The 21,123-nt window shown below is 42.7% G+C and overlaps 1 protein-coding gene across 1 annotated transcript in view; it reads right to left on the reverse strand.

Annotated features, from left to right (window-relative positions):
* Positions 1-21,123, reverse strand: part of gsap (gamma-secretase activating protein) — a 34,807-nt gene that overhangs the window by 4,386 nt on the left and 9,298 nt on the right. The window contains exons 19-29 of the mRNA XM_070992524.1: positions 19,284-19,363; positions 18,977-19,057; positions 18,600-18,722; positions 18,281-18,336; positions 16,581-16,612; positions 14,598-14,659; positions 12,621-12,716; positions 9,202-9,272; positions 8,883-8,977; positions 7,847-7,966; positions 2,402-2,463 (exon numbers count right to left, since the gene is read on the reverse strand). Coding sequence (XP_070848625.1) covers positions 2,402-2,463; positions 7,847-7,966; positions 8,883-8,977; positions 9,202-9,272; positions 12,621-12,716; positions 14,598-14,659; positions 16,581-16,612; positions 18,281-18,336; positions 18,600-18,722; positions 18,977-19,057; positions 19,284-19,363 — 878 coding nt within the window. The remainder of the gene's footprint in view (positions 1-2,401; positions 2,464-7,846; positions 7,967-8,882; positions 8,978-9,201; positions 9,273-12,620; positions 12,717-14,597; positions 14,660-16,580; positions 16,613-18,280; positions 18,337-18,599; positions 18,723-18,976; positions 19,058-19,283; positions 19,364-21,123) is intronic.

Raw genomic sequence — 21,123 nt, forward strand, 5'->3', positions numbered from 1 at the left:
GGTTCAGCGTTTGTTTTACTGAGCTGGAGCGCTCAAAGAAGCTCAAAACGATTCAACCTCTCAGTTGTAACATGGCCTGAAAAACTTTGAAAAGACATGTAAGATTTAGCTCAATATTACAACAACCAACCATGCGGTCATGGTTCAGACAGACAACATGAAACAACCATGAACTTTGCATCTCATGTCCTTCCTAAGTTCTCAGTAACTACAGCACTGAAAAATAACAGTTTAAATCAGATGCCAGTTTTAAAGAGTGGTGCGTAAATCTCCACTTGGTGAACACTTACGTACATTATAACTTGACAAAGTTTGAACTGATCTCTTGTGCGTGCGTTCTTGCAGAAATGTGGAGTTAATATGAAGCATTACTGGAATTCCATGGGCACTGAACACATATACAATGAGATTCACATGGATTCAGTAAAGATATGATTTCCTACAGTGGGCTAACATCTCCTGTTTTCTAGTTCTCTGGGAGTGTGTGTGTGTGTGTGTGTGTGTGTGTGTGTGTGTGTGTGTGTGTGTGTGTGTGTGTGTGTGTGTGTGTGTGTCTGTGTCTGTGTTGTACCTCTCCTGCCTGCCAAACTCACCCAACAAAAGTCTGATGGGCAGGAAACAGAACAGAAACACTAAACACTCAACATTCCTCTGATCACAATGCGGATGGAACACACGCACACACACGGCTCACAAAAAATATACGGCGCCCACATGGGAACACGTGGAAGTTACACAACAGTTAGGGACACACATAAACACACACAGACTCAGTACCTACGCTAACCCCCCTCCCCGACATGCACACAGTGCACACCAGCCAGTTACACAAGTGCTTTGTGATTGGCTTGAGGGGGGCTTGAGGGAGATGAGACCTAAAATAACTTCAAACTCTTAATTGGACCAGAATGGGAAGTTTGGGGAGAGAGCCATCCGAGAAAAGATCAAAACTTCCCCCTCACTAATAGATGGGATTATAATAGCCTCATGCATTGATTCACTCCCTATACCATCAAGGCTGAGAAATTTACCCTGGCCATGGACTGGTGCAGACGGGTGATAAATTAAAGGAAAAACCTGAATAAATGAGTGGAGAAACATAACCAATGCACACGCTTCCACGCTGGTGCACTGCATGGTACAATTAAGCAATTAACATCCGATGATGCTCTGTGGCACGTAGAAAAAAAGCTGAGCAGGCCCAGTTGATGATGATTTTGTATCAAGAAGAAAAAGATTCAAGTGACTTTGAAGCTCCTGCCATCAATGACCCCTCTTTCAGTCACAAAGACCTCTCAAATGACTCGCGTTCCAGGAGGAACAGTGACTCAAGTGACATCTGCATTTAGATCAATGGGAAAGATATCAGGAAACAGGGTCAGAAATTGGGGTTGACGGCACACATTTGACGATGCTTGTGCACATTTGAGGAAAAACAGAAGGGAAACAGTTCCGCAGGTGACTGAGAATGTCAATGCAGGACGTGATCAGACTGTCTGAGCGAGAACAGGAACATCGAGAGGGATATTATAGCGGGGCTGCAGCGCATACAGAAAACCTCTCATTACAAAGATGAATGCACATCTGAGGGTTCAGCGGTGCAAAAACCACAGGCACTGATGGACAGAGAAAAAAGTGATATGGTCAGATGAGACATGCTTCACCATATTCTTGACAAGTGGGTGAGTGCAGGAAGAGAACGGCACAGGCCTGAATGCTTGACCCTTTCATGGATGGGATCCAGTGGCTGCGTTTGCTGTGAGGGGTGTTTTACTGGCATGGTTTGGGTTCACTTGTCCCCTTAGAGTGAAGGCTCACTGTAAATCAACTGATGTGAGTGATCACCTTTAATCTATGAGTGCCTCATTCATAGAGCACCAGGGGTCACTGAACGGTTCATGAGTATGAAAATGATATAAATCATATGCTGTGGCTTTCGCTGCCACCAGATCTTAACCCAATTGAACACCTATGGAAGGTTCTGGACTGACATGTTGGACAACGCTGTCAACCACTGTCATCAAAATACCAAATGACAGAATACCTTTTGGAAGAATGGCCTTCCATCCCTCCAGTAGAGTTCCAGAGACCTGTAGGTTCACTGCCAAGGCGCACTGAAGCTGTTCTGGCGGCATGAGGAGGTCCAACAGCGTACTAACACACTCTGTTGGCTTTGTCCTTGTTACCTGTCTCTGTAATTCAGCTCTGTCCTTCAAGTTTTACACTCAAAATGTCAGCATTTGGACAGCTGATATCATGCCAAGAGTCGATTGCACCAGATAGAAAAGGTTGAATAAGCACCTTTAATCTTTCCCCGTCAGATAAACTAATCTAAAGTATTCTTGGCCCTGCATAAAGACCTCATGTTTGGCCACACACACTCAAACACACACTGAAGTACCTCAGGGAGTCTCTTAAGTATGCTGAACTTCAGTCTCTCGTTGGCATCACTGTTGTCCAAGTCTAGACACAAAGAGAAAGGAGAAGAGAGGACACGTCACGAGTTACTCTTCTGCATCTCACATGGCAGGGCAAACAATGGCATGTCACACTTTCTCTTTATTTGTACATTTAATTGTTCAAAGTCCGTTGAAGACACATCAAATAAAATATATACACATATTTTAGCCTTGAAGTACCTCCACTAGCTGAGGTTATTGGTAGGTTCGAGAATGGGAACGTCGGTTGCTCGTGATACACAAACATGGCTGCAGGCTTCTATTCCTGGCTTAATTGTTGGATATTACATCAAAATAATTTGCATTTTAAAGCTAAGAAAAGACAAAGAAGAGCTCCGGTGAATTTTTTCAGAACACAAATGCAAGTCTTTCAATAGGACTGGGCTGTCATTTTGTTTCTCTTCATGATTTGTGCAAATTGCTGTGTGCAGCCTTTCAGAAGTCTAGAGCCATTCTCAGTGAGACTGGTTAGATTGGGAAATTCTAGACAAAAATATATGTTGCTGTTTGTAATGAAGCAGAAGCTGCACACCTGACCAGCCAATTACACGGGGTAAAAGTCGAGAACTTGAAGTACAGTATATATACTTCTTTGATTAATCCCTGGGGAGAAGTGACGCATGAACCCTCAACTTCAAAGTCCTGAAACATCCTTGTCTCTCACTTTGAAGTTTGAAACCATTTGGACTCTGTCCTTTAAATAATCTTTTCATCTCTGAGGATCTTTGTTTGTTCTCTACATGAGAACGACCCATGTAAACTACAACAAGATCAAGACCGATGAGGAGGGCCAGATATTTTGGTTTGGTTGATCTCAGTGCCAAGTCACAATGTTTGGCCTTGGAACAATGTACTTTCCATGGTATGAAATCCACACCAAGACATACAAAATACTCAATATCAGTGTCTCAGAGTGAGGCGTTGAAAGCCTGTAGCTGTACCTCTGACCTCTCTGGACACAGATGGAAGAAAGTATCAAGAAAAGGAGCAACAGTACTTATTTCATGAGGCAAACTAGTAAACCTTCACATGTATTAACAACCAGTGAAGTGAGATAACTGCTGTATCCTGCCAACTACCAGTGGTCACAGCTGTGTGGTGTGACCTGCTTTTACAGGTTCAGCAGTCGCAAGTTGATTACTCTCCAGCAGCAACCATTAATGCTGCTCTACCATAACATATATAGTAAGTTCACAGCTACAGTACAATAACCTCTCCTTTTATTTAGCTTTACAAGGTTACTCATGCTACCAACTAGCTAGCATTAAAGGGAAGAGCCATTGTTAGCAGCAACCAGCAACTAGCTGGTTAATACTGCAGCGTGTGAAGGTAAAGACTGTCTCAGGGAACAACACACAACTCTGTGAAAAGCAAAACTCTGGGATGATGAAGCCACATGGATTTAGCTAGCGTGCTGAGTGGCTGAGGGTGCATGTGATTGGCTGAAAGGTGAGGGGACTGGTAAAAGTGATGTCACTGTCATCAGAAGTGACATTATGAAACCAAAGTGTCACAGGGGGTGTTTGTATGTATTCAGATAGAGAAGAGTGGTCCGCACCTGTTCATCACAGTTACTGTCCTATAGGTTTTTGGGGGGTTTCTGGGGTAATTCATAAAGTAGATCACATCAGGTGTGGTGCGGCATCAGCCACCCTGGCGACTGTGGTTCTGATAAAAAAAAAAAGTAGCTCAAAAAAAGAAAACAAGAAACCTGATTTCATCGGTTACTAAAAACAAATACAAATGTCAAAACAGTGGGAGTATGAGATAAATGTGAGCAAGAGTGAGAGTACGCAGCCACATTAGCGGGTCTGCTGAGGTTGGGCTTGGCTGAATAATTACTCCCGCATGCTAACATGTTGATGTTGAGCAGGTGTAATGTTAACTGTATGAACAAGCTTACTTTAGCATGTTAGCTCGCCAACATTTACCCCTATTGTATTTATTTAAGTGCCCTTTTCGTACGAATGCTGTGTGACTGGTGTGGTTTGGTTATCCCTCTCTTTCTCCAGTTGGTTGTTTTCCATGGTCGAAGTGACACACCTGGGTGTAATGTCATCAGTGGACTCCTGCTGAGAGCACACCTGTGGAGGATCCTCATCTATAGTTTATATAAGGTGAGGGTCGGCATGCTGCTGCTCGAGCGTTGTGCCTTTTTGTTGAGGTACATGCTGTTATTTACTACTTTGAGTATGTCTTACCCTCTCAGTCGTCTCAGTTTTCTGCAACTTCTGTTCTGAACTGAGTGAATAGTTTCCTTTGTGTTTAGTGTGAGAGTCTTCAGTCAAGAATCTCCACTTTCCTTCACATTTCTGCGAGTCTGTGCCCTTCTACTTACTTTGTGTCAGTTCATTAGCACGAAACACAAAATACAGCCGAGGCTGACGGGAATGCCACTAGTTTTGCAAGCCAGTCACGAACTTCATCCTGAAGGGAACATGACTGTCTGTCCCAAATTTCACGGTAATCCATCCGACAGCTGTTGAGACATTTCGCTCAAAACCAAAAATGTCAACCTCGTGGCAGCACTGAAGCAAAAGTCAGGGGATCACAAAATTTCATGCTAGTCCATGCAATAGTTGAGATATTTCAGTCTGGGCCAAAGATGTGCAGCGAGTGGCACTGCCATACCAAGAGCCACTATTTCATGTGCATTGTGTCACTGAGTCTAGCATCAATTCAAAAGGTGTTTTGTGGAACTGGAAAATCCACATATTTTGGTACAAAGTGTCATGTGATCGCCTCAATGATACCCAAACATTCGAGGTTGACTTGTGACTGGAGGAAAAAAGACACAGTGTCCTGTTGCAACCACTACTTATTCATCTGCAAACAAGACCCTCTTTCACTCTCCATTCAGGACCATTTCTGTGCTGTTTGGGCTGCAGACATCTACGGTCTTGTGAAACGCTGACACGGTATGTTGCTTTTCAGCGTGACCATTTCAGTTGAAATACTGCATATAGAGCCACAAAACAACCTGAGCTGGCACTGTATGACTCAAAGGTAAAGCTTTTGATAGCACTGAAACCACCGTCTCGCGACATCACACCTACTTCTCATACACACGAAGACCATAGACCACTTAAACGTGTGGGTGCATATCACCAGGAAGTGGCTTTCACAGAATCAAACAGGACACGCAGTCTGAGCTGAGAGGATGCATTATTATCTTTCACATTCCCTTCGGTTCAGTCTTTCTCTTTATCGTTGATGTCCACCTCCATGATGGCTGCTGACGGCAGCTCCAACACCTCTTCCTCCCGCTTCCTTAACTCCTCCAACATCTACCCGTCTTCAGGAACACCTCCGACCTCCTGCCTCAGACCCTGGTACATGGCTGCTTGTGTGATTATCGCAGTCATTTGCCTGCTGGGTGTCCCTGCTAACATCGGCGTGATAGTAAAACTCAGTCGGCATCTGCATGGATCCTCCATCTCTCAGCGCCTCTTCTTCAACCTGGCAGTGTCTGACCTCCTCTGCCTGCTCTGCTTACCTATTGGCGTGGTCATTTTCTGCAATGGACCACATTTGTCACATGGAGTCTGTCAACTTCTCTTTTACTTATTCTTTTTCTGCATCACCTCTGGCTTGAACATCCTGGTGCTGATCAGTATTCAGAGGTACTACCAGGTACGTAATGAACACACTCCCACAAAGCTTTTAATTTGAAAGGAAATAAGATACAAGTAGCCCTAAAGATTTAGTTTGAGGCACTAGGAGCAAAAGCAGATACAAATAAATCATGTCTCTTATAGCAACAGAAGGAGGAACATCAGACTCCAGGATGTCAGTGATAGGGTTTTTTTCTTTATGTTTTATATGGCAGCCCAACGTTTTTGGAATCTGGGATGTATGAAATTTCACCCTGACTTGAAATCATATATCCTGAAATGATGTTGAACACAAAGTTCTGCCCACATAAGAGTCAGGATACATCCCACCAGCAACATTTTTGCTGAGAATTATAATTTACAGCTCAAAGCTGCATCCATCTTTACATATTAAATATTAAAGTCCCATTCTTATCGTCTTTCCCAAATAGGCCTATGTACACAGTATGTTGGCGTTAGTGTTTTCAGATCGGCGGAAACGTTTTTGTTGTAATCCATTTTCACTCAAAAGTCAATTTTCACACTGAGCTGATATTAAGAAAAAAAGAAATAGAAGGAAAAATAGCTCTAACTGCAGAAGAAACTCCACTTAAAAAAGCAAGGATGTTGCTCTGGCAGGATTACAGGAGGATCAGTGAGTTTGCTGAAAAACTGGAGGCATCGCAGCTTAATTCTTACTGGGGTGTGGGTGGAAAAATTACCCATATACACGCACGCTGCAGATGGGATTAAAATTACTGACTTGTGCAGGTAATCTTAAAATGACTCTTCGTCCCCTAGACAATAAAATCCAGTCCAAATGGGGCTTAACTGGTCATCGTCAGCTCTTATCCTCTTTGCTTTTCAAAGCAAACATACATTATTTACTGTGTAAAGAGAGACAAAACTAGACCACAGAAAGCGGTCACATATCCAACTAAATTATTTCACTTGCCAGGTTCTTCACCCCAAAAAGTGGGAGAAGCTGAACCGGACGTGGCAGCGGCTTCTGCTCTTCACTGTGTGGATGCTCGGAGCCCTGGTGGCTCTTCCAGCTGTGTTTTTCCTGACGGAGGTGAATAACGAGGGCGAGCAGACTGACAGTCCTTCCTGCAAGGATCAGAGGATCGCACCGGCGCTCGAACCGGTCTACATCTCGTTTATTGTTTTCGGCCACCTAGTGGTGTTGTTCTTCTACCTGCTACTTGTTCGAGGGGTCAAACGAGCTCAGATGCCTAACAGAAAAGTGCCTCGAGCAACTAAACTTTTCATTCGAATAATCGCTGTCTCCCTGGTTGTTGGCTTTTTTCCTCTCCTTCTTCGCGTGCTGGATGTGTGTTTCAGAGCATCAGACAAACTGCTTCATGTTAGGGAGATGCTGACATTCGTGGAATGTTTTTACTTTTTCAATCACTGCCTGAATCCGTTCCTGTATTTCTTCGCCTCGGCGCATCAACGACGTGGAAGCAACAGTAAGAGAAAGAGTCTCCTCATGCAGCTTAATGAAAACTCCTAACATGGTCCCTGCGTTATGAATGGTTTCATATTATAAACTTCTTCATACTAATGGTTTTGGTAGAGATTAAAATGTTCTAATGTCCCATGTTCACTGATGTAAAACATTTAAATAAAACTGTTTTGATTTATTGTTTTCTTTTTGTCTTTGTTTCTTTTAGTGGTGGTGGTGGTTCACTGTCTTATCATCACACATGACTGTATTTTTCTTGTAAACTTTCTCAGACATGCAAAGCAAGATTTAACCGTGCATATGTGTGTGTGTGCGTGTGTGTGTACCTGTCATAAGCCTTGACACAAAGGTTTCAGTGAGCTGCAAGACACCGTGGTCGACGTACTGTAGGAAGGTGTGATGAGGGAGGCAACGCACAGCAAACACTGCTAACAATGTGTGATAACCTGCAGAAGAGAGAGAGAGAGAGACAAAGAGGGAACAGAAAAGAAGAAGAAGAAGAAGAAGAAGAAGAAGAAGAAGAAGAAGAAGAAGAAGAAGAGACTTTAGTTTCTGATATTCCTGAAAACAAAGGAAATGAAAAAGTAAAACTGTGAGGGTATATTTAGAAACAGCAGCGCTTTGAGCTAAATGCTAATGTTAGCATGCTAACATGCTCAATGCTGATGTTTAGCAGGTAGAGTGTTTACCACATTCAATATCTTAGTTAGCATGCTAACATTTGGTAATCGCTAAACTTGAAGTTGAGCAAAGGCTGATGGGAATGTCATTAGTTTTCAAGTGTTTATCAACCAAAGTACTGGCCACACAGCTAGCTTGGCAAAAGACATTTAAAAAACAATTGTTGAGGCAAATATAAAAACTGACTGCACAACTTGGACAGTAATTTGTAATTTTCTTTTTTAACTTTTACTTATTTTCGAAAGGGAAACAGACTGAGCGCATGTCTGCTGCTTTCCAGCTTCACATTCGCCTTTGCAGCCTCAGCGTTAAAGGTGTGCAGCCTTGCCTCTGGGCAGTTCTCATTTCCTTTCTGATCCCCAGACAGTTTAGATTCGACCCCACAAACCTTTACTCATAAGCGACTAAAATCATTAGATTGTGTAACGGAGGGGGGGGGTTTATGCCGCAAAAAATTGGAAAATGAATTCAAATGATTGAAAATGTATTCACACTCCGCTTTACCCATGTCTGCACTATGCTAATGTTTAACATATTTTTGGTTACATTAGCGCTGAAGAGAGTGGGTCTGGTGTCCCTCAGTGCAAACACACATTGTTATTCTGGGTGAGACAGAGACAAAGTGGATTATAACAACTGAGAGCGTAAGAGTGTGTGTAGATGTGTGTGTGTGAATGATACCAGGTGGGAGGGGCAGGCAGAGACCCCTCGTGGCTTCCAGGATCCGAAACATGAAGTGAAACACGGACCACTCGGCTGGACTGCCCTGCTGTGTGCTGGAACACACACAGAAAAATTCGGATGGGAATGTTACATAACGGGAGCGCACACGTGACGAGGGGTCATCTACAATTTGCACATGCGGAGACACACACAGCGTGGAGTGATGGGGGTCTGGGGCACACATGCGTGAAGACGAACACACACATTCTGTCAGCGCTTTACACTTTACGTTAGAAGTTTAAAAGGGGAGACACACGGGCGAGGGAGGGCTACTCACAAGCTCAAAACACGAGGGCCGAGTTTACACTTCAGCCAGACTGACTCCAGCATGTGTCTGACGAGCTCCAGCTAAACACACACACGGAGACACACATGTTAGCGCTCAGGGGAAGAGATGCTCGATTAGATTCAAATGAAACATTTTCGGCTCAAGTCACAGACCTGGAAATTTTGCACAACACAAGCATCCTGTCTGACGAATGTGAAAAATATGCAATTTAGTCGTATCTTTCTGCTATGATTCTATTTTCTTTGAGGAAATGTACTGTACACTTGTTCTATGATCTGTTACCTCACTCCCTATTTTTTTCCTACTTCCCATTTTCATTTCCACTGAACAGCAACTCAGTGTATCGGAGTGTGAACCCACATTTTATCACGCACGCACACATCTGTCAGCATCCAGGATCATTCCAGTGCGTACGAAAGGTGCTCGCTGCGCGCTGGAACGACCACATACCCGCTCCTTCAATCAACAAACCACCTCTCTCTCATCTCCTGTAGAATAACAGGAAGGCGGCCTGCCTCATTCACATCCTGCGCACCAGTGGGAAACCTTCCGCCAGCCCCTGCGAACGCCGGCCGCAACGTCCTCCAGTGACCTCGGGGTGGGAATTTCAATTAGCATCACTTGCAGTACATAAAGGGTGAAGATAAAAGCGGCGTCAAAGACAACTGTTATAATAAGCTCCATGCTTTTTTAAAATTCTCCACAGATTTTATGTTTTTTTACTTTTCATACATCCTTTATGTCGTTTATCACAATGGAAAAAAATCACAAAAATAACCGAATTAGCATATTTTCTATGCAAATTCATCATACTGTGTTTACAAGAAACTGTGAAAATGACATTTTAATTTTTAAAATTTTATATTAAATGACTTGTTTACTGCACAGCTTTCGGCTCTTTGTCCCTTTTTATTTCATTTATTTAATTCATTTTTTTCATTTCTATTTTACCTTTTAGCACATTTACCTCTCATCTTTTTCCTTTCTTTATCATTTTATTTTTTAACTCTATGGTCATATCTAGATTATTGCTATGAGTATTCCCTTTTCTGACTTTGTGTTTTAATTTTTATTTGTTCTTCTCATCATTTTTGGCATTGTGCCTTTTCATTTTAACATATCCCCTTTTTGTTATTCAGATTGTTTCTTTTTGCTTGCGTTTATGTGTATTTCTAACATTATTTTTTACCTTTTTTTCTTTGATGGGGCGTCTTTTACTTGTTCTGTTCATGTACATATTTTCATTAGATTATCTGGGAACGGTTCATTCATTGATTATAGATATGATTAATGAGAAAAGCCAAATATCGCTGTGAAAGTTCTCAGCCTGTGTTTGAAGCTCGTGCTGACAGTATTCACTCGTCTGCGTTTGATTGTTCCACCCTGAGGAAAACTGCTGTGCGGTCGATACACACTGGTCATGTTTTCAATCACACAGCCAGAATAACGAAGTGCAGCTTGATCTTTTTTTAGTTATTCGTTTCCTCGCTCATTTTGCCAGCTGTCAACACGGGTGAAAAAACTAATACCCCAAAAGTCAAAAACTAAAGCATAAACATAAATGTTTGATATATTTAAAACAGCTATTCCCAAAATCAGATATTCATTGTTTAACAAAAAGGTGGCAACTTTTCAAGCAGTATAAATTATTCAAGTTCTTTCTTTTCCAACTATCTCCTGTGCTCGTCGCTGATGTAATTCGTGCCCCTGAAGATCAGTAAAAAGGATGAAAATATGTAGCCGGGATGTTTTTGTGCTGAAAGGAAAGTCACACAAAAGGCGAACAAGTAATTCAAAGCTGCATGCTCATACGCTGAATTCCCCTCGTGACTTTCTATGAGAATAAAATCCATAATCAGCGATTTGTCTTAATGAGCCTCAGCCTGACAAAGAGTCTGGATTTACTCAGTGTGGCTCCCCTGTTGAGACAAAGTTTAATAACCTTCGGTATAGAATAACTTTTCCGCAGAATTAAAAATATTTCAGCCTATTTCACTTCATTGCATTACTTTTAATGTGTATTCTTGCGATTAGTAATTCATATTCAGCTATCAGCGGGTTGTTCTTTGCTCTGACATTGGCTATGTTATAAAAAGGCATGCATCTCGGTTGTCTGTAGCAACAGGGACAGGAAATAAATAACGATGACAATAATGTGCTGTGGAGCTGTAATGCATCATAGCAGAAGTTCCCTGGCTCTTAAAAGCTGTAATCTATTTCACCCCCAACTTCTCCCCTGTGTCAATGCAGCCATTAGTCTCAATAAGCACCGACAAGAAGGGGAGATGTTCTTTATTTGTGGAAGGGAAGTCAGCCCTCTTTGAAACAGTACCACCCTGAGTTTTTAAAGCATGAGTCAGCGTGATCTGTAAGCACATCGCCGGGCTGGTGAGCTACTCGACTGTTCTTTAAGTGAAACGTCCCTGGAGGCTGTTTCTTACGGGTCTTTGCGCGAGTATGTTTTAATAAGTCGGGCTCCCAGGATGAGAAACTTTTTCACTCTCACTCAGCCGAGTTGATTTAATAATCGCCCTGTTTGTCTGTCGCGGGGGCACTGCCGGAGTGATTACAGGCGCGCCCATTTCCATTACTTTCATTTTGAGCGTGGAGGCGCAGGTTCATGAGCCCGTGGTACCAAGCTGAGCCGTCGACCGATCCGGCAGTGAGCAGGGAGGATTTCTTTGGCCTTTTTTACTCTGTCATTTGCAATTCCAGAAAGTCCCAAAATGCGCTGTATCCTGCTTTCTATTCAATTCCAGCCTTACCCTTGGCCTGATTTAATACTGTTGTGTTGATATATGCTGTATGTCTGCTTTCAGCGGCTCCTCGCTGTGAAGGGATTTACCTCCCAGGAATACTAAAGACTGACTTTACAGAACCAAGTACCTCTATAGGGTACTGAAACGGAGAGCGGTTACATCTTTCCACTTGGTTATGCAGATCCCACCTGCTGCTCTTTGGGCGGATACAAAGGGCTTAGGTTTGGGTTTAGAAGTGGGGGCACAATGAAGAGATAAACATTTAGAAATCAATCTAGAAATGATCATAAAATCGCTTTTTGTGCTCTCGATACTAATGGCAGTCTGCGGGGTACGCAGGGAATAAAAGTTAATGAGTGGTGGAGGATACATGTCTTGACCAGAGAGCTGATGTGTGTTTTAGAGGACCGACAGCGACCCGACGGCTTCCAGCAAGCTCCCTTAACTGACGCAGGCACATCCATCTGTGAGCTCTGTCAACCATTTAACTAAAGTGGAAAACTTGCTGCCTTCTCCTCTGAGCACTCTCCTCTGTGAGTGTCACTTAACCTTGCAGGAAAAGAGTAAGGGCAAACATGAAATAAATATAACCTGATGTGCCTTTAAAATACACAGAGCTTCTGGAACACATACGCAGAGTGTACCAACCAGTTTGGCTACGTAGCTGACAACCAGTGAGTCAATCCTCTTCTTCCCCAGTCGAGGCAGGTTTCTGTTGAGATGCTCGCGTAGCTTGTCGACTGTCTGCAAAAGGAAGAAAGCACACGCTGATTATTTTCTCTGCATGTGTGTGCGTCTGTGTGTGCGTGGCCGGGAGTCGAACGTTGTGTTTGTGTGTTTTAAGCATACTTTGCTGCGCACCCAGCAGGGTCAAACTGAGTTCACCTCGACGTTTTCCTAGACCACAGTGTCCCAAAATTGATTTAACCATGGAGAGGAGAGGAGAGAAGGAGAAGGAGAGGGGAGACCTGTGGATGTGAGAGGTGGAAAAACACAGAGGAGCTGAGGTCTAAAAACAGTGTGAAGTTGACAGAATGACCTGAAATCCTTCTGGGAGGAAAAGGGGGAAAGAGGAGGAGAAAGAGGGAGGGAAGTGAGCGGTAAAAATATGGAGTGAAAGGAAAGAAGAGGAAAGAGAAGAAGGGGCGAAAGAATGATGGAGGAAGCGATGGAGGGAATAAAGGGAGGCACACAGGAGGGATCTTTCTAAGAATAGCAGAGAGACTGCTAGCATCTTGCCTGAACTCCATTAAATTGAAACTATGTGCTCTTTAAAAACTATGCTGAGCACAGGGAAAACAGGAGGACATGAAATTGTCCATCAAACAACGTACAGCATTAAAAAAAAAAAAAAAAATGCAGGACAAGGACCTTAAGATGCCCTTTTTTTAAAGTGTCGACTCATCTGAAGCGTAAAAGGAGTTTCACCTTAAAAGATGACTATGGAGGGGAACAATCGGCTGTCAGCGTTTCACTATGGATCTTTAGTGGTGCATATATCAACCCGTGTTAAAGGAAGAATCCACCTGCTGTTAAACAGTTGTCTGTCAACAATCTGTGGCACTCAGAGCAAGTGTTTTACTATTCACCCACCTCCTCTTCATCTACCACAGGATGTCAAAGCAGACACTTGATCTAAAAAGCAACAACCCGGGCTGATGCGGTTTTTGTTATCTTCCATTCTGCTCCCGCTCTCTGATTCTGAGTGGAAGGATGGTCCCCGCTGTGTTTTTGGAACAATGAAGGGCTTTCCGCTTTCGAAGCATCTGCATCTTTTGCCACGACTGACTGGATGGCTGGTGCTTTCGCTGAATGATTCATTCAGCTGGCAGCATTTCGCAGGTGAGGCTTTTCGAGGTTTTGGAGAACATGCGAGTTCAAACTATAATTCTTGCAAAATCTTTGGACTGGCTTTTTACGAGGGGATTGTGATTCTACATTACGGCCAAAGGTATGTGGACACCCAAGCAGCCCAGCACATAACTGCCCCTCAAAAAACAGCAAACTGTCAGAGCTACCGTAATTATCGGTTTCAGCGTTCTTCACGTCCACATCCAAGTCATAACTGTGACTGGGAAAGAGCCAAACTACAGGCTCGATGGGTACAAATATGAGGGAGGACCATGCTTTTTTTCTGACTGAGGGGGTTCTAAGCAATTAACATGCAGAAGAGGGGGCTACAATGGTGACAGCCTTCATTTCTCTGCTGAATGCAGACCTGTTCCAGCCTCATGGAGGATGAGAACACTGATATCATAATGTTTGAATTCAATAGTTCTGAAGTATATTTAGAGCATATTTTTCTTAAAGTTTTGCTACATTGGCGTTGAATGACACAGATGTGCCTGAAAGCTAAAAAAACACCTACTGTATGAATGTGACGCTATGTTGTCAACTCAGACTATGTTTACAGCCAATTCTGTAATAACACGACCACCTTGACTTGTTAATATCAGAACTCTAAGGTTACTGTCATGTTAGAAAAGGAAAGGGTCTCCCCTTAAATGTGGAAGCATGCCTTTGCCTAGCATTAACATTTTCCCTTTACAGGAACTAAGGGTGTTTATATCAGTTTGCGTGTGCACATGTTTCGCAGCCGTTGACTGCTTTCAGCTACTGCCTCACCAGGCCTATGAGCGCCCTCTGTTGATGGTCCTCCTCCTGGAAAAGTGGCACCAGCTTCTTATCTAGAATAGACAAGGCACTAGTGAGACCACACACATAAAAGAGACGTTTGAAGAAACCTTTGATGCTGCATCTCCCCTGAAATGAACAGTACAGGTAGCCTCAGGTGTGTCAGTGCAGTAACATCATTAAACAGGCCATCAGTAGGAATGGAAGAAACCCAAACTCTGACTTGTTTATGGCTTTAATAAAAAAAGAAAAAAAAGAAAAAAAGAAAAAAGAGGACTGAACCTAAGATATTAATGGATTCTTTTGGGGTGGGTTTGCTTTAAAAATACATCCTAAAGCTTGGGGGTTATGAGGCTGCAATCCTGCTGTGTGTGTGTGTGTGCGCGTGTGTGTGTGCATGCATGCTAGAGTTGCTTCTTCTTCTTTCTTTTTTTTTTATGTTTTTATGGATGATGCTCCAGCTCAGTTACTGTGGATGAATTTTTGCACGCTTGCGTGCACAAACACATCATCACCATCTTTTGATCATTTGTACACACATGACAGAATTTCGGGGGGGGGGGTTATGTTGCAGTGTAGTATGTTTCAGATATAAATAGAGCCTGCAGGGCACAGCTAACTGACAGGCTGCGCTGCCAGATTAACTGGATGCCTCTAAGAAGATTTGCTGGTTCCAGCTAGTCAAACTGTAAAACTAATGGACTCTCTTTGGTTTTTCATCCTTGGTTGGACAAAACAAGCCATTTGAAGGTGTGAAGGGCATTTCTCACCCTGCTAGCAACATGGCTCTTGGGATGGCAATGTCTGTCTCTCTGTCGGTCAGTCCATCACTTTGTTCCTGAGATATCTCAAGAGCTACTGGATGGATTGACAGAAAATTTGGCACAGACATTCATAGTTCCCCGATATATCCTACTGACTTTGATAACCCCCTAGTGCTAACACTGTGTTAACATTTGTGGTTTTGTGAGAAATATCTCCACAACTAGTGGATGGATTGCCGTGAAATCTGATACAGACGTTCACAGTCCTCTCTGGATCAACTCTACTAACATTGGTGGTCTGCAGACTTTTCTTTTGCCATGTTAAAAACATTTTGTATTTAGTAGTAATTAGCAAATGCTGCCATACTAACATGCTACAGTACACAAAGATGGTAAACATGATTCCTGCCAGGTAAGATTTTCCTATTTTCAACAATTTTGTACCATTTCTTGATCGAATGACCTTTCTATCAGACTTGTTAAGTGTCCATTTTCTTTTAAAATAGCCGCAAAAGCCAACACCTTCCGACAACTACCCATGTAATACACGTGATACAGCATCATTTTACCACCACGTATCTTTTAGGAAATCATTGAGGCAGCTTCTTACTGTGCTATCATCGGTGCATAAGTGTTGGTGCAGTGAAACTGATCATAATGCTGCGAGAGTGTGTTTTACAAGAGAATCTGAGGGTGTATGAGATCATCCACGTGAATAAACTGAGGTAAGGGAAGGTCCCGTGTTGCGGTTGACATAAAACAGCTGTGCCGAGAGAGCGAGGCACAAGAAGAGAAGCAAAAGAGGGAGAGAGAGAGAGAGGGGAAGGAAGTACCTAACTCCCCACTGTTATATAATTGTAGCATTCTTCAACTTTAATTTTTTTTTTTCACTGTATTTTTCACCTCCTTCTCCCTTTCTTCCTCCCTCCTCTGTCTTCTCAATCTCACCCTCCAAGATAAATTAGCATGGTGGTTCTGTTTAGCTGAATTCTCCAGTGGGCATGAAGAATGCGACCTCAGACGAACACACAAACACACAACGCCAAACACACTTGCACACAGTTTTGAGCTCCAAAGAATAAGCCAAGGTTTTGTTATTTATGACATTCACACTTGCATTGTGCGTGTCTGTGTACCTGTGTGTGCTGCATCTCTGGCTTTATGTTTGCGAGGGGATATGTGTGTGTTCAGTGTGCTCGTGCCGTCTTACCGAGACACCAGGTGTCCACCATTGATAGAACTCTACAAAATCAGAAGAAAAGCTTTGTGTGAAAACAATCCCTGAAGCCAGCATTATAATAAGAGTCTTACTTTTCATGCTGTAAGCCGAGGGAGTATAATGCTTCACTGCTGCAGTCAACAGCAAAAGTATAAATATAATATAAATATATATATATAAAAGCAAAACTTTTCGAGCAGGTGCTGAAGTTTGGCCTGAAGCAAGCTAATTATGAACCAGGAGGCTGTTGGTTTGATCCCTGGCACAAACAGGACAGAGGTATATTTAATTCAGAGCAGGTTTACATCAGTGGTGCATTCAGGTACATGTCCATCATCAAATCACTTGATCATAAACTGTTCTATATTCTTTCTATTTTAATAGAAAGTTGATTTTTCAGATTCAAAGAGGAACCTGGTAACAGGTTCATTCAGGTCATTAACGTATCATCAGAGGGAGAACTGGGTTCGGTGTGATTTTACAGTTTGGGGAGTTTGTGCGGATAATTAAAACCAAAAGAGACAGTCCACTTAAAAGAGAGCCAAGCATCCACACAGGAAGGGAGACACCAAATAACTACAGGGTGAGGAGACAGAGAACAGACGTTTTTGTTCTTTGGAGCCAGTGTTTTCCAAAGTGGTTTACACTGACTTTGGTAATGGAAACTGAACGTCTGCCTTCCACAATCCTGTTCCACATTTCTATTCATACCGCCTTGCGAAGAGCAGGTAAGAGGCATATTCATCAAGGCTCCCAACAGGTCATGAAAAGTGAGGAATGAGTTTGATTTAGATTCCAGACAGGACTACATCAAATAATACAGAAAATAAAGAATTTTTTTTTGTAAAATCAAATGTACTAAAGCACTTTAAACTGGCTTTGCCTCTTTTTTGTCTTAGATTATGTTTGATTCTTCAACTGAACTTTTACCTTAGAACTTATCTGAGCTGAGAAATCTAAACACATTTTTGGCTGCAAATGCATTCCTGCATAGTTAAAGGGTAAGGCTGTCGATTTTCTATATTAATACACATTTGGTGTATTAATCCACAGCTGAAAATAGTCTCCAACTAATGCACATTTCCTCCTGTGTGAGTAAGGTTTGCGAAAACCTACAGTGCCCAGCTGCTTTCGGCAATAATCAAGGCTTTTTAAATAAATAAAAATATAAATATGAAACCCATTTTCAAAGATTTTAATCAGTAGGAACCAGTGGGATTAGAGCTGTGTGCCACAGAGGTTTTTATCAGACTGCCTCTGTTGGGAAAATCAATGTAACTTCCAAGAATAGCTGAACTTGCGTAGCAGTTTTGTAGCTATTGTTGGCTTTAAAGTGTACAAATTAAATACTTTTCCAAACCCAATCAATTTAGAAAACTAATTATAGTTCCTCCATCAGGCAACTCAGCTTATCAGCTCCAGAAAAGCTTCTAAATGGACCTTTTGGTGAGACTGTTTTGTGAAATTAGCTACTATCTTTGAAAAACCTCAGTGCTAATAGTGCTAAAACACTTTAAACATTCATCAAAAAAAGGGCTAAGTGATGAAATTCTGACTTTACAGTGCCTAAGTGGAGCAAACTGTGTAATTTCTCAAACAGGTGCAGTCACGCTTTCCCTCCCTCCATTTTCAGGACTGTGTCTGAACTGATGCACTTCTCCTAACAAAGCTCCTGTGGGAGGCAGACCTACTTCTTCGTGTTCTCCTCCATGTGATTCATGTGGCCGGATGGTCTCCTCTCAGTCCTCTGAAACAACCAACACCATCATGGGAGGGCTGAAAATAAGCTGCCATTGTTTGACACAAGCCCATAGGAATGCTGGCAAGGGCACACAAGAGATACACACACACACACAAACACACACACACAGCAACTAGCATGTCCAATCGATTACCTTCAATCAGTTTAACTTCCATTATGGAAATTCTGATTTGGTTGTGATTTGTGTTAACTGATATACATGAGAGGTTTTTGTCGGAGCACACACACGTAAACACACACTCACTCACCAGTTTATTCCAGTCGGCTTGTATGTGTGAGGTTCTGTATCTGGGGTTGGGAGCAGCATCCAGATATTTTGTCGTCTCCGTGTTGCACTGCAGCTCTGACCAGAAACCCTGGGGACTTCTGGCCTGCATGCACGCACGCACACACACACACGTGCACACACAAACAACAACGCTACGGTGACACAGCAAGGACAGTGCTGCAGAACAATTGAGGATAAGTGCGTCTGAATTGCGCGCAAGCAAATTGGAAAACAGGGCAGGAAACAGAGCAGTGAGGAGACTCTACACTGTGACAGTCATGCATATCGTTCAACAATAACTTTAAAGTAGTTTTACAGCCAAATATCAGTTTTAAAAATGTAAAAGCATGTTGCTACCTTTCCTTTGAACAGAGCTTCATTATGCAGCTCAGTGGTACACGACACACCAGAGACCTCCGACAGACACACTGGTATCTCCTGGAACACGCGCAGACAGACCAAAGTGTGTGTGTGTATGAACTATTTAAGCCATGAAGAAAGAAATGGAACCGCAAGTGTGTCCTCTTTGCAGTCATATCCATATACTATACGGCTGCCTGTTTATTTCTTATGCCTTTATGCATGTGGTAATGTATATATAAGTGGTGTGTGTGTGTGTGTGTGTGTGTGTGTGTGTGTGTGTGTGTGTGTGTGTGTGGGGTACCTTCTTGTCGAATACAGAGGAGTAAGGCAGGACTTTATCCAGGCCGAGAGATTTCTCATAGCTTATTCTGTACAAAGAGGCTGTTTGAGTGTGTGTGACAGAGAGAGAAAGAGAGAGAGAGTTCAGTCAAGACTTCTATCTTATATATCACGCTTATCCAGAATTCTTCTCCTAAAATAACTACAGGACAAACAGGGCATTTGAACCAACGACCCGTCCCATTTGATATCACATTTAACATCATGCAGGGGTGATACGCATCTGCTGTTCCCCTCTCAGTCTATTCTGGTGGCACTGCAGCGTTGGCAGTCTGGCACCCCCCCACCCCCGAAAAGGCCCCCTGACCTTCGCTTTCAAAAATGCTTCATTTCATAATGAATTTAGTTTGACAATGAGTGGCTTATATAAGTTGCAGAAAACTGTGGTATATTTTGAATTAGCGCTGGGGGATATTTTTTTTTCCACGGACGCTGTTCTACAGTGTACAAGGGTTAGGACGCTGCAAAATAAACAGAAAACCTCATATTTGGTGCACAGACGCATTGAGGCAGAGAAGCTTTGTCTGTCAAATTTGAAGTTTGAAGACACAGATAGACGTCTAAACCTGGACATTGAGTAGTATTTTTGCTGCTGGTTTTACATTGCTCATTGCTAAATTCCCAGCCGAGGTGTGCGCTCCCCTTGGTACTGAAACGTCAGGCAGATTATTGTGTGGACTGCTGCCTTGCACTGGCTTCTTGTTTGTCAGGGGCACACTGGCAGCGCAGGCCAGTAACACCGGCATGGCCGCTGTGATCCTGATGTGGGTGTTTCATCAATATTCTGCCTCCTCTGCTCAGCTTTGGCTGCAGCGGCGGCACCTGTGACTGGCAGACAAATCTCTTCCCCTGTCCAGACTCTCGGGAGACAGCGGAGAATCTCTGGGGAGACTTCGGGCGGAGAGGAAGCACTCACAGTCACGATCGTACCTTATTCTGATACGTGAGAAAAACGTCAAACACACTGATGAGTCTCTACAAAAGACGAATGTGTTATCAAATGATTAATTAATACTGAGATAATGTTGAGTACGTCACGAGGTATAACTACAACCGGCAAAATCAGAAGATACAATATGATTTCAAAGCAATATTAGAGATTAGATGACAAAATGTGGTACTTAAACTATATTATAATTATGTTATACGTACTAATATTATGAAATGATAATCTGTGGACTGAGAACTGATGTTTTTATGATTCAGTCTGCGTCCTTTTGGTAGATTTTATATTGTATTTATGAACAACATTACGGATTCAATTATTCAGTGACTGGAGAAGAGGGCCAACAAACAAGGCTTCAACCCCTCCCCCCATCAGGAGGCCAGCCCGCCTTGGTCCCGCCATAATCACAAATGAGCGCAGGTTACTAATGTTTTATTTATAAGGTCAACTTAATTGTTCTCATATACTGTACGGTATCACATGTATTAAAAATGACTCTGTTTCCCAGAGAACGTTAAAGTCGTTACAGCAGCAGAAATAACATGCAAATGTATGCGGCAAGGTGCTCCAACATCTCATGCCATCGTCTACTCTCTGGGTGATGACCGTTTTTGTAAATATAAAATTAATATCATGTACCACTCTGGAGTTATTTCCTTCAGGCAGACACTGTGGGACTCACAAATGTGCTTCTGTGTGTCTACGAGGACTCAACCATATTTTATCAAACCGTTCTGCGCGAGCCACAAGTCTCCGAGGTCTCAAAATAACTGCGTTCATTCTCTAATCCACACTTTCCAGACTCGCGTTGGCACAAGTCTGCGAGAAGAAATTTAAGAGCCAAGCAGAATTGATG

The sequence above is a fragment of the Chaetodon trifascialis genome, chromosome 22, assembly GCF_039877785.1.
Source record: "Chaetodon trifascialis isolate fChaTrf1 chromosome 22, fChaTrf1.hap1, whole genome shotgun sequence".
Classification (NCBI taxonomy): domain Eukaryota; kingdom Metazoa; phylum Chordata; class Actinopteri; order Chaetodontiformes; family Chaetodontidae; genus Chaetodon; species Chaetodon trifascialis.